This window comes from Neofelis nebulosa, chromosome X, assembly GCF_028018385.1.
Source record: "Neofelis nebulosa isolate mNeoNeb1 chromosome X, mNeoNeb1.pri, whole genome shotgun sequence".
Taxonomy (NCBI): Eukaryota; Metazoa; Chordata; class Mammalia; order Carnivora; family Felidae; genus Neofelis; species Neofelis nebulosa.
Window position 1 is genome coordinate 32,053,423 of NC_080800.1, and position 14,152 is coordinate 32,067,574.

Genomic DNA, 14,152 nt, shown 5'->3' on the forward strand with positions numbered 1-14,152 from the left:
CCCTCTCTCCTTTCTCTATCCCATTTTCTCATTCCTTGATCCCTAGCAGCGACTAGAACCAGTCAATGGCCCCCAGTCACTTTTCTCCTCCCATAAGTAACAAAACAAAATCTAAAGGTTTAGCAGCAATATCTTTGTTTACAAACATATGATACCAAATATGTACAGTGAATACCAAAACCGTGTTTTCAGGTAAACTTCAAAATGATAATTGTGATAGATTATTTTCTTCAGAGGATCTCACACTAAATCATGAAGCCCTACTAAGTAGATATGGTATTTAAGTAAAGGCTTTTACTCTTTGCTGTTTAATGATTAAGAAATCTGTGTGATTTCATTTATATCTTAATACCTGTCTCTTGTAAATCACTGGTTACCGGCTAATAATACCACGATATGAAATTAGTTCTTAACTGCCATAGTGTGTCAAATGAGATATCACTAAGTATGGTATTGCTAAAATTGTATGTAGTTTAATCTCAGAATAACTATACACACATGCTTATATTACTTAACACTATATTCTCCATAAATTAGCCAGAATATGGTGGTCAGGATATAGTTTACAAATAACTGAAATTTCTCATTAGAAAGTGGTGCTTCTTATATCTTTTATATCATTGTTTTTGCAGAAGAATATAAACTTTAGTCCGGGGGAAAACAAATGCAGTATATTGCATAATGAAGCATATAGCTTCTGCTTTAACATTTTAAAATGTTTATTTGTTTACTTTGAGAGAGAGAGAGAGAGAGAGAGAGAGAGAGAGAGAGAGAGAGAGAATCCCAAGCAGGCTCCATGCTGTCAGCACATAGCCTGACACGGGGCTCGAACTCATGAATTGTGAGATCATGTCCTGAGCCAAAATCAAGAGTCAGATGCTTAACTGAGTAAGCCATCCAGGCGTCTCCTTTAACATTTTAACCATGTTTCTAGTATGTTCATTCTTTTATACGCTTATAAATATTCATGAGCCCTGAATATGTACTTAACTTGAATACTGGGAAACAACTCAAAAATAAATTTATAGAGGAGAAAAATACTACTATATATCATAGAACAAATAAGAGCACATATTAGTGGTAACTATAATATATATATACTATATAATACATATAGTACATATAACTATATACTAGAAAGGGAGACACACACCCACACACATATCTAACTTTATTCTTGGCTTGGTTGCATAGAATTCGTGTTTACATAAGTAAAGATTTTAAAATATTGATGACTACTCATAGATGCTTCAATAAGTAAGCATGGACTTATTATCAAGATAAATAATGATATAAAAAACTTGTTTCCCTTCAACTATATATTATAAAAATTTTCAAACGTATAGAGAAGTTGAAAGACTAATACAATGCACAAACTTACACCTTCTACCTTGGTTCTTATATTAATGACTTGCTATATTTTTCTCTCTCTCTTTCTCTTACATTTCTTAATGTTCAGTCTGAAGGTAAGTTGTAGGCATTGTGCTATTTCAACACTAAATACTTCAGATTATATTTCTTAATCGTGTAATTAATCTCCCACATTATCTAGTATTCTGTCCAAATTTGAGTTTATTCACCTGCCTCAATTATCTTTCTCTCTTGAATTAAGATCCAGTGTAAGCTCAGGTATTGGCATCAGTTATCGTGATGACACTTGTTTGTAATTAAATGTTTTTAAGTTCCACAAAGGTCCTATATTTAATATATTGTCTATATCCCAGTATACTAAGCCAGTATATTTGCTGCAGATAAATTCCCACCAGTGGTGTTTATCTTTCCTTCTTGTAACATGGGATTTTTCAGTGAATTTCAGGTGGAAATGAGGGAATTTTATTGAGTTACTGCTTGGTTGTATACACTACCTCTATCTTCACCGCATGCTTCTGACATATATTTAGTGAAGAGGAATCTGAGGCCAGAGAGGCTAAAAAAAACCCCATGTGGTCAGTAAGTGGTAGAACTAGAATTAAAATCCAAGTTAATTTTTCCAATGAAATAGATGATTTTATATATATATATATTATACATATATATGTATATATATAGAGAGAGAACTTTTTTCATATTTGTTAAATTGAACGAAAATATGAAATACAACTTTTCTTATTTTTTTTTAATTTTTTTTTTAACGTTTATTTATTTTTGGGACAGAGAGAGACAGAGCATGAACGGGGGAGGGGCAGAGAGAGAGGGAGACACAGAATCGGAAACAGGCTCTGGGCTCTGAGCTGTCAGCCCAGAGCCCGACGCGGGGCTCGAATTCACGGACCGGGAGATCGTGACCTGAGCCGAAGTCAGACGCTTAACCGACCGAGCCACCCAGGCGCCCCTCTTATTTTTTTTACTAAGGTTGATATTGAAATTAATTTATATTCCTATGTGTGCATGAACTTAAGTGATTAACCGTCAGAGGGAGAGCCAACCTAAGATATAAATATTTGCTGTAGATAAACCATACATCTATCTAGTAAGGAGCTGCCTCTGTTCTAAATATAAAATTAAGTGTGTGTTTGTATTTGTATTTCATGGTCATGATCAGAACATTATTATTAAGCACTAAGTACTACCTTCTACAAGGATTTGAATGTCACTGCTATTTTACAGTTTTACATTTTCAAAAGTTATCTGGCAAAATACGGTAGTGAAAAAAATAAACTTACTTTTCAGACATGTGCCCTCTCATTTTATCATTCTGTAAGTGTTGATGTTAGATATTATATTATTCACGGTATAGCATTCTGATTACCCAGGTACTCAAATCCTTATTATATTGTGATGGACTTGCTGGCTTTCACAATCTCTAAAGAGGTGACTCATTCTAATACTGTTCAGACTCAAGTTATTCTAACAGGTCACACCTGGAATGTGAATGTGATCGGACAAAAAGGAACACTTCATTGTACACTAAAGAAGCCTTCCTTACATCTATGCTTAGAATCAGTTCATTTCGTTTGACATCGCCAAAGCTACAAGTTAGGTTTCCAGAGGTTTAACATGTATCGGGATGATCAATAAGCTATGGGTTCTTAAATATTTCTACTATTCAGGGTTCTTACTCAGCTTTAAAACCTAATCCTGATTTCCTCGTATAGAGCAAGTGACTCCATGTGGTCATTGTCTGGGAGAAGAACATGGTGCAAACACCACTAAACACTGTTTACCATGGCTGTTATACCAGTATGCCCCAAGCAGGCATACTGGGAACGGATAACGTGTACAAGGTAACACACTAATCACGTGAATATCAGTCTGGCACATACCTAGCATGCAAAGGTGCTGACTCAAATAAAAGTATCGATTTTTCTTTCTCTTTCTTTTTCTCTCTGAATTTACACAGCTGACCATACCTCCTCACTCCACCAAAGAGGTATCTGCTCATTTCTGTCCTTCTGCTCTTGGAAGAACTGGTCATCAGGCTTCTATCATCTTCCACTGTGCTCAGGTATGACAAAGTATTCTTGGACCAAGTAAAGTCAATTAAATTTCAAAATCAATAAATAAGTAAATGTAATTCATTCATTTCACATTTTTTGCAAGTGAAACAAGTGCATTGTAAATTATTAATTAAATGAACTTTTGGAAATGCAGTATACATTGTGCATGTGGAGGTGTCTAAAGAAGCTACTTTCAGGGGCGCCTGGATGGCTCAGTTATTTAAGCGTCCAACTTCGGCTCAGGTCATGATCTCACAGTTCGTGGCTTGGAGCCCCACGTCGGGCTCTGTGCTAACAGCTTGGATCCTGGAGTCTGCTTCAGATTCTGTGTCTCCCTTTCTGTCTGTCCCTTCCCCGCTCATGCTGTGTTTCTCTCTCTCTCTCAGCAAAGAGCCCAATGCAGGGCTTGAACACACAAACCATGAGATCATGACCCGAGCCAAAACCAAGAGCTGGACACTTAACCAACTGAGCCATCCAGGCACCCCACAAGGCAGATCTTTTAAATCATTGCTTCATAGTGGGCCTGGCCCCTTCATCTTAATCGTTAGGGACAATTTAGTTGTTTGCATTTCTGGTGGAAATTGTATCAATTCAAAGAGTCTGACACATCAGCAGTGCAACTCTACTTTCGGTTCTCCAGTTCTCCATCTCAGCTTTAGAAAATCCTAGCCTAGAAATTGAATGTCAAATTCTTTTGTTTTTAATTTTTTTAATGTTTATTTATTTTTGAGAGACAGAGACAGAGAACAAGTGGGGGAGGGGCAGAGAGAGAGGGAGACACAGACTCTGAAGGAGGGTTCAGGCTTTGAGCTGTCAGCACAGAGCCCGACGTGGGGCTCGAACTCGTGAACCATGAGATCATGACCTGAACCCAACTCGGACTCTTAACCCACTGAGCCAACCAGGCACCCCGTGAAATTCTGTATCAAACACAAAAGAACTTAAACAAGTATGTAATCAACACAACTTTTGTAACTCAGATTACACTGGTGCTTGATTTCAGTCACCCTGAGCATCTCCTTCGAAGTTGTAGCACATCTCCAAAGATTTACCTGTGGTTAGATTTAAATCAATAATTCATTTATCCTTTCAGCTCCCGGATGCAGACCCCTTCAACTTTTTCAATGTGCTGCCTTGTTAAGATTTTTCTTGCCTTTCCTTTTTATTTTCTTTGCCATTCTTTTTCATTTTATCCCTGAATCATTCGGGACTTCCTCTTTTATCTAATTCATCCACACAGCGTCCTTAGCCAGCAAAAACAGTTTCTTGGAAAGTATTAATTGAATGAACTTCTGGAAATATGGTATATGGTATTATTTATATGTAGCCATCTAAAGAAGATATTTTTAAAAATAAAGTTAAAGGTTTTACTTTTCTAAGAGTACACAGTAACTTTTAACCATTAGGGAAACACTAATGTAGGTTTCTATCCCTCTCTTATGTAGTTGACCTGGCACACACAAATGAGTAGCTGCTTAATCTAAAGTCTACAAATGTCAGTCCTTATATGATAAATTTGAACTATTTCTGATCGTTTGTCCTTGTTGAACTAAAGGAAGTGGCTATAGTTTATCATTTATTTCATTCATTTCCGGTTTGGAGCCAGGTAAAGAGCCCCTGCTTTGTAAAACTCTAACTTCGCTCTAAAGTTGTTTGTGCGCATTTTGAATCCTGAGGTTACTTTGCCTAGGGCTTCACTACTTTATGCTACCAGAGTCTCTAAATGAGATTGTGTTACAGTGTAACAGAATAAGAGCAACAATAGTAGGCTGCAAACCTGGCAATCAGGCCTTCTCTTAGAGACCAGACTGATGTTCTTAGATTTTCTTTCTTGGTTTTCAGTTGTTTTAATTTTATTTTCACATAGTTGCCATTATTTCATTCATATTTGATCGTGTGACTTGCTGTATCTAGAGGTCAGAATAGCAAAAATGAAAGAAGACATAAAGTCAGACTGGTTTGATTACCCAGCATGAATCTGTGATTCTTGCAGCCTGTGTCTATGAAAACTTTGTTAATTCTTAGGAGGCTGTATTGTCCTTGAGCTCTGCTTAGTGTGTAAGCGAGATTTGCTATCTTTTACCTCCGCTAATTATCTTTCAGAAACATGGGAATTGGATCTTTAAAGGGTTTGCTGTGTCTTCTTTCAAAAAAGTTAGAGATAAAGATGGGCTAAATATGTCACTATTTTTTAATGCACATGTTCATTTGGATACTCTTTAGTTTCCCCTCCCTGAACCCAAGGGGATAATTTAAGCAATGCCAGAGCAGTTGTTGGATGCTAGCGTTCAGTAATATGGGATATGGTTTAATTTAGAAGCTCCAGTATTCCAGGCCATATGGCAAAACATGAACACATTGACATTGGCCTCCTTGTTTTTGTAGTTTGGTTCACTCCCAGTGGTTTAAAGTAACTTTATTTCTGTCCTTCAGGATTGAATTTTATCAAGTAGCCAAAAGAAGTAAGTAACTTATGTAAAACAGTTGTTAATGTAATTGAACCCTGATGCTTAATCCCAGTCATTCAGTTGTGTGTAATCAAGGAAGGACATCATAAGTGAAAACATAGTGTACTTGTATGTTGTTAGTAAAATGTCTAACTAACAGTAATGCAGTCATCTGAATATATATGTAGGTAAAACTTCCTTTTAATCCTTCCTATGCAGACACAGCATTTTATGGATTTACTTCATCACCTATCCTCGTTCGAAACAGTCTTAAAAGTTTCCCTCTTTTGTTGGAATTTAGGCTTGGACACATCTATGTAGTTTAATACATTATAAACTAGGTTATTTTGTGTTGGTTTTCATTTAGTGACCTCCTTATTCATCTGTAACATTAGCAAAGTATTCAGTGCAGAGAACTGAGTCAGAGTCTGCTGTACTCTCGAGACTTTCATTCTAAATGAACACAAAGGGAACATTTTCAAACAGTGCTTTGCCGGCTTACGAAACCCAGATAAGAACAATGGCTACGTGTGATCTCCTTCATGTAATTTTTGAGCTCTTCTCCCCTATCTTGTCCTACCAGAACGTACACTGTACTAGACGGTGGGGATAAATAATATGCCATGCAATTGTGCACACTTCCTTTTAATGGGGCTTCAATCTGTGCCTCGCCATCTTTGCCTTCATGTGATAACTATCTGAATTTCATTTGAAATTTACCCTAAGATTTTGGAAACTTGATGCAGTATTTAGTATCCAGTTTGCTAGACAAATTGATTTCTTAAAAAACCTTGAATAGAAATGCAAGGTTTTCATTAAGATTTCTCTTTTATGTTGCTATAAATAACCTTTTATGCATAGAAATATGTTTAATATTTTGAGTATGGGTCTTTTGCCCCTTTTTTTAAGTGTAGAAATACACTGAAATTTCAGTGAAATCAAAAAGAATTTGGAAAAGAAAGGAAAAATATAACTGCATATTAATATTAACAACAAAATGTCTCTTACCTGCCAAGATTTTTATGCATATTACATTTACTAAGTGTCGCAAATAAAATGTACATGATTAGGATATATGTATCATGAATGTTTATCTTTAAACAGTTTACAGAATGGAGATTCTTCCTCTCTGGAATAGGACTATTCCCCCAGCCTATAGACATAAAAAGAATGACCGCATACCTCAGTCTTCAATCATCTGTTGTTATAACTTTCCAAAATCCCACCAAGGAAGATGTTCTAATCGATATCATACTAACAAGTAAGTTTTTTTTAATATATATTACGTATGTTATTTTGTAATTATTAATGAAACCTGTTTTATCACAGAATCCAAGCATTTTAGAGATAATGGACACTTTAGGAATCCATTAGCTGTTTCAACACCATCATTTTGTAAAAGAGAAAACAAGATGTGAGAGATGAAGTATCTTGGCTGAAATCACGGCTTACAAATGGTGGAGCCAGAATCAGAAATTAGAAGTCTAGGGGCGCCTGGGTGGCTCAGTCAGTTAAGCGTAGATTTCGGCTCAGGTCATGATCTCACAGCTCATGAGTTCAAGCCTCACATTAGGCTCTGTGCTAACAGCTCAGAGCCTGGAGCCTGCTTCAGATTCTGTGTCTCCCTTTCTCTCTCTGCCCCTCCCCCACTCACGCTCTGTCTCTTTATCCTTCAAAAATAGATAAACATTTAAAAAAATTTAAAAAAAAGGAAATTAGAAATCTCTGTACCAAGTCAATTTCTTCCAATTTAATCTGTAAAACCAAATATGTAAATTAGTAGATTTGTAAGATTTTTTATGACCTGACTCAACTATGCCAATGCTTATTCCTTAAAAGTTTTTAGAAATTCTAGTATTCTGATTTTGTTTCATTTCCCGCTTTTCTTCCTTCTTAAAAATTTTAATTCCCATATAGTTAACATACAGTGTTCTCTTAGTTTCAGATGCGCAAGATAGTGATTCAGTAATTTCATATATCACTCAGTATCATCATCATATAAACATAGGGGTGCAAGTATCCCTTTGAATTAGTGGTTTTGTATTTTTTTGGTAAATACCCAGTAGTGCGATTATAGCGGATCATAGGGTAGTTCTATTTTTAACTTTTTGAGGAAACTTCACACTGTGTTCCACAATGGGTGCACCCTCTTTTCTTTATAAATAGCATATTTGGATTAAATTCTGGGTCTAACAAAACTTGGGTTTTTTTTTCCATGTCATATTACAAATACACGTTTTTAAGTTAGATCTTGTAGAGTTTCTCATCACTTTTTATTAAAAGACCAAATAATGAGGTTCTGAAATTGAAACCAACTCTTTATGAGTTTTCTGAAGCACATTTTAAATCTAATATTGGACATTACTAATTTTATCTTTTCAAATATTATTACTACATCGACTAACACTACTACTGCTGGCATAATTCATTTTATGTAGCTCAATTGTTAGGCCAAAAGGAATGCATACATGTTAAGGTTTTTGATATAAATAACCAAGTTACTCTCCAGGATGGTTATACTGTTGCAATTCATGCTCCTATGAGGAGTCAATTACAGACATTCCCTCTTTTCCTGAACCTTGTAAACCCTGACTAGTAGCATTCTCCTTAATCCCCATCAATCTGACAGAGGCAGATTGTATTTTATCATGAATGCAAATTACTATTTTTTGATTAATGCTGAAGCTGAACAGCATCGTTTACTTGTTGAAGTTTTTGTCTTTCCTGATCACCTCCTCCTGCTCTTGGTATAAAATAATTAAGTAAAAATTAAGAACATACTGTCATCTAATGTACAATCGTCTTGTGAAGACCTTGGCTGTGATGAGAAGGAGAGACACGTCAGTATTTAGCAAAAGGTGGTTGTAGGGGCGCCTGGGCGGCTCTGTCAGTTAAGCGTCCGACTTCTGCTCAGGTCATGATCTTGCAGTTTGAGTTCAACCCCTGCATCGAGTGCTCTGCTATCAGTGTGGAGCCCACTTCGAATCCTCTCTCTCCCTCTCTGCCCCTCCTGCACATGCGCGCGCGCTCTCTCTCTCTCTCTCTCTCAAAAATAAACACTTTTTTAAAAAGTTTTCTTAAAAAAAAAAGTTGATTATAGACTCAAGGAAGTCAGCATTTTAATATGGAAGACATGAGCATTTGTATAGGCAGAAAGAAGAAGACAGGCTTGAGCAGAAGTTAAAGCTGTAAAAGAGGTAGGGCTTAACTGATGGGTATGGCTCTGGGAGGACCGGGATCAGACTTGAAGGAGAAGGAATAGCCTTGAACAAGAGGGGCGTTTCTACCTTTGGACAGGTGGAGATAGGGTAAAACAAACGTGGCTGTAGATAAATTGTTAGGGTGCTAGAGGGGCTTTGGAATTAAGTGCGGTTACATTTATATTTTTATCTGCCGACCAGTGACAGAGTAGATTTGAAGAGTAGCACAGTGATTTAAAGTAATTGCTGCAGGGAATGGAGGGTGGAGCTGACAAAATTAAAATGCAAAAGGCATTTGGCTGGGATTAGAAACTACAAATTTAGCTAGGCACCAAGAAAATACCGTTCTGAATTTCGTACCACTTCTGGGGTTCGGAATTCCTGGTGTGGGAACAACATACAAGACTGATAAATGGATCTGTCCAAGAAATGGAATTTTCAAGACAATTGCAGGCAAATCACTTCAGAAGGATGTGAATGTTATAAAAACATATTGGATCAAGATTGTTAACATTAAAAAATAAATTATGTAGGGTGCCTGGGTGGCTCAGTAGGTTAAGTGTCTGACTTCCGGTCATGATCTCACGGTCCGTGAGTTCGAGCCCGGCATCGGGATCTGTGCTGCCAGCTCAGAGCCTGGAGCCTGCTTCAGATTCTGTGTCTCTCTCACTCTCTCTGCCCCTCCCCCGCTCAGGTTCTGTCTATCTGTCTGTCTGTCTCTCTCTCTCTCTCAAAAATAAATAAACATAAAATTTTTTTGAATAAATTATGAAGTAATTTGTGGCTTGTTTTTTTTTCTTTAATTGGTCTGAAACACTTTTGATATATAACAGGAAAAATCAGTAAGCTTGACAATGAAAGACTTATTAGTCTTTTGTATTTTTTTTAATATGTATTTATTAATTCTGGGAGAGAGAGCAAGATCACTAACTGGAGAGGGAGAGAAAGAGAGGGAGAGAATTCCAAGCAGGCTCTGCACTGTCAGTGCAAATCCCGATGCAGGGCTTGAGCCTACAAACCATGAGATCACAGCCTGAGCCAAAACCAAAGGTCAGACGGTCAACCAACTGAGCCACCCGGTTTGTATTTTAAAACAGTATTTTTAATAAACTTGCTCTCTCTTGAGTAAATGTTTAGACCCTCAGATACTCCCCCTTCCTTCAACCTGAGGAGACCAGGGACCAAGAATGACACCAACCTCTGGTATCTTTCCTTTTTTCACTTTCACCCTTTCCTTTATGAAAATATTTCTCCTTTCCTTTTCTCAGTACTGAAGTCCCTCTCTCTCTCTCTCTGTCTCTGTCTCTCCCTGTCTCTGTCTCTGTCTCTGTCTCTCTCTCTCTGTCATAACCTCTTCCTTCTTTCTGTTGTGGGTTCTGTTTTTTTTCTAGCCACCATGTTCGTGTCTTATATTCATATTCTTGGCGACTGGGCCTCATAATTTGGCTTGAATTATTGAAGGGACCACAAGAAAACATGACTGACAATAAGGATAAAAATATTTAACATGTATGCCAAATATACTAATTTAAAAAGGTACTAAATTAAGACCTTCTATTTTAAATATTTGCAAATATCTTAAAATTATTTCATGAAAGGACTGTGCAATCCCTTGCTATCTTTCAAAAGAAGAGATCATCGTTTCTAAAGATGCTACAGAATTCACAGAATCCCCTTACAGAAGTTGGTAGCAAGATTCATAACACCAAGTTGGTGGTTGCTGAGTGAGAGAAGTCTCACAGTATTTCAGATCCAGCGTTCCTGATTTCTCTTTCAATAGGAAGATAGATAGATAGATAGATAGATAGATAGATAGATAGATAGATAGATAGATATAATAGATATACAAGATATATAGGAAAAGATATCTTTCAGAATGCACTGTTTTTCCAAGAAGACAATGTTTTTAGAATTGCAAACTCATTCTCAAACTTTTATATTGCCAGTTGTCTAATGTCTTTTCTTCTGCTGAGATTTTAGCTATTTCCATTTTAATAACTTATTTCAAAAATGCTGCCCTTTGACATTTAAGAATCTTTTATTCTATTTCATTAAATTCTATTTAATTCTATTGTGTGTTGTGTCTAAGCTTTTTTTTTTTTAAAAATTAATGTTTATTTATTTTTGAGGGAGAGAGTGCGAGTGGGAAAGGAGCAGACAGGGAGGGAGACACAGAGTCTGAAGCAGGCTCCAGGCTCTGAGCTGCCAGCACAGAGCCTGATGCAGGGCTTGAACCCACAAACTGTGATCATGACTTGATCATGATCATGATCATGACTTGAGCCAAAGTTGGACATTTAACCGACTGAGCCACCCAGGCGCCCTGTCTCTAAGTTTTTTTCAGTTGAACATTACACAAGGCAAGGTGTTGAAAAGATTATATTTCAGGGGTCTATTCATATCTTACTTCATGCAACCTTTAAATGGTGGATGGGATAGGGAGGCTAGAGAGGAGATGGCCTAAACACTAAGAGAATAGTAGAGACATCTCCAAAACAGACCGTTAATGAGTCCCATGAGGAGCAGGATACTACTTCACAAAAGCTTCAAATAACCTAGGGCACTTGCATTTGTTATACACTCACTTTGTACCAGGCTTGAGCTCTGTAAATGTGACTATACCCAATCTTTAAAAAAAGACTCTTGGAGACTTCTCAGATACGGAACCTGAGGCTTAGAAATTTCCCAAAACCATGCAGTGAGTAAGTGATTGAACAGTGTCTTGAACTCATCACGTCTAGCTATCTTCTCCAGGGCCACCTAACTGGCATTCTAAGTTGTCTGCTTACAGATGGTGCTTATAAAGCCCCATACTGATAAGGCTGTAAAAAATTGCACTTGCCTCTCTTTTTGCTTCTTCCCCTTAAGATCTCAGTAAAGAGGCCTCCCTTCATCCAATCAAAGGACCTCAGGAAATACCTCTGACTGCCACTCCTTTCACATTTTCTCAGCTCCTCAGATCTCTCCTTTCTCTTTTTAACTCTGCCATCAGACCCTGGTTCTGCCTCATCAACACATGCTTGGACTTCCTGTGTTGGCTTCCTTGATCAGCCTCGACATGTACCCTTGCTCAGTGACTGGTATCAGTGGACTCAGTTCCTACAATCCTCTCTGATCAATAATAATGCCCGCCACTCCAGCCCCTGCTGTCAAGGTTCCACCCTATTTAGCCAGGAATAAAGGTGGAAAAAGGAAAGGTAGCCATGGGTGGGTTTGAATCAACACATTACAAATTAGGGCCTGATGTCCATTATTTGTATGTGTGTGCCCTTGCTCATATAACCACATTCCAGACCTGCTAATTTGTGCTTGTTAATGGCAGGGGTTATATTCACTCATAGCTTTATTCCTACCTAAATGAGTATTTCAGTGCTGGCATATGTTGGTAGAGCAGGAATTGAATATTCAGTCACTGATTATATACTGATCATCTGTTTTGTGCTGAAAACTGTCATATGCACATTTCAAAACTACTAGATCTGTAATATACATACATAAGAACATATATACATTGTGGTATTCTATTTGTGAAATATCACTTACAGATTATATACCTAAAAGTTACATAAATGAATGACGCAGTAGTCGATGCATATAATATAGCTGTTTTGATTTCTTTTCAACTAAAATAGCTATAGTCTTAAATTTTTTTTTTTAACCTTTATTTATTTTTGAGACAGAGAGAGACAGAGCATGAACAGGGGAGGGGCAGAGAGAGAGGGAGACACAGAATCGGAAGCAGGCTCCAGGCTCCGAGCCATCAGCCCAGAGCCCGACGCGGGGCTCGAACTCACAGACCGCGAGATCGTGACCTGAGCTGAAGTCAGAGGCTTAACCGACTGAGCCACCCAGGCGCCCCTAAAATAGCTATAGTCTTGAGATTATTCACTCTTTTTGATAAATTCAAATTTAAATGCAGTGTTAGTGATTTTATTCAAATGTTTAGATATAAGTGGATTCTTTTCCAGACACCAATAGTTTTATTGAAGAGCAAAACAAAATGACAGTAGGGATAAAGGAGTATCTAATAATTTGCTATATAAAAATATACATGATATACATATATATATACATATATACACATATATATATACATATATATACTCATATATATATAAGTAATGCCCCAGTACGTATTGCTATACAAATAATGCCCCTACGTATATATTGTTTCATGTTTGAGATGTGTATTTAAGGTGTATTTCTGTAAGTAGTATTGATGGGCAAAATGGTGAATAAATTTACAATTTTACCAAGTGTTACAAAAATCCTCTTCATGGGGGTTATATCATGCACTCACATTTCTTTCCAAGGACAGTGTATTTAAAATTATATATAAATGCTTGTGCCAACAGAAATTTTTATCTTTTATATATGGTAGCACTAAAAGCAAGTACTTGTTATGTAGCTAGTATGTTTTGGGTAATTGGTTTTGTATTTATTGGTTTAAATTACTGTCAATGCATATTCATTTATGCATATGTAAATATTAACTACTGCCAGCCACTTTTAGATAGAGGGCTCAAACAGGCTCTCATTCATATCTATTGTTTGAGTAGTTTAAATTAAAATTCTAAGAATGTATGAGTTGATTTTATAATATTATAGAGAAAACCATTTATAATGTGGGCTATGTTCTTCAAAAATGGCATTTAAATGTCATCTTAAAATATACTTGGAAAAATAATTATCTGAGAAATTTCCCACTAGAGGGGAGTTTTGATTCTCTTTCAATCTCTCCTGCTATTTTTCCTCTTGAATGTGACATTGAAGAATATCTCTTTATATTTTTATTAGGTCGGGAAAAGCCAAGGCATCTCATCCTTGACCATCACTGGGATAAGTTCTTCAGGCAGACTTCTGCTTTCAGTTTTAGTGGCTTGAGTCACACAAAAGGTATGGATTTCTGCATTATATTCTGTCCTTCTATATGGTTTTGTATTTCAGAGATGATGAAATTATATGTCTGTTGTCTTAATACATATTTAATAATAATTATACAATTAAAAACTTGGATACAAATTTTAGCAAGTTGATAGAAACACATGGATAGTATAACCTTTAT

At 36.7% G+C, this 14,152-nt stretch overlaps 1 protein-coding gene across 1 annotated transcript in view; it reads left to right on the forward strand.

The window, feature by feature from the left end:
* The window catches only part of CFAP47 (cilia and flagella associated protein 47), a 540,470-nt gene that overhangs the window by 426,507 nt on the left and 99,811 nt on the right, over positions 1 to 14,152 (forward strand). Inside the window, exons 57-59 of the mRNA XM_058712583.1 lie at positions 3,341 to 3,445; positions 6,992 to 7,148; positions 13,885 to 13,983. Coding sequence (XP_058568566.1) covers positions 3,341 to 3,445; positions 6,992 to 7,148; positions 13,885 to 13,983 — 361 coding nt within the window. The remainder of the gene's footprint in view (positions 1 to 3,340; positions 3,446 to 6,991; positions 7,149 to 13,884; positions 13,984 to 14,152) is intronic.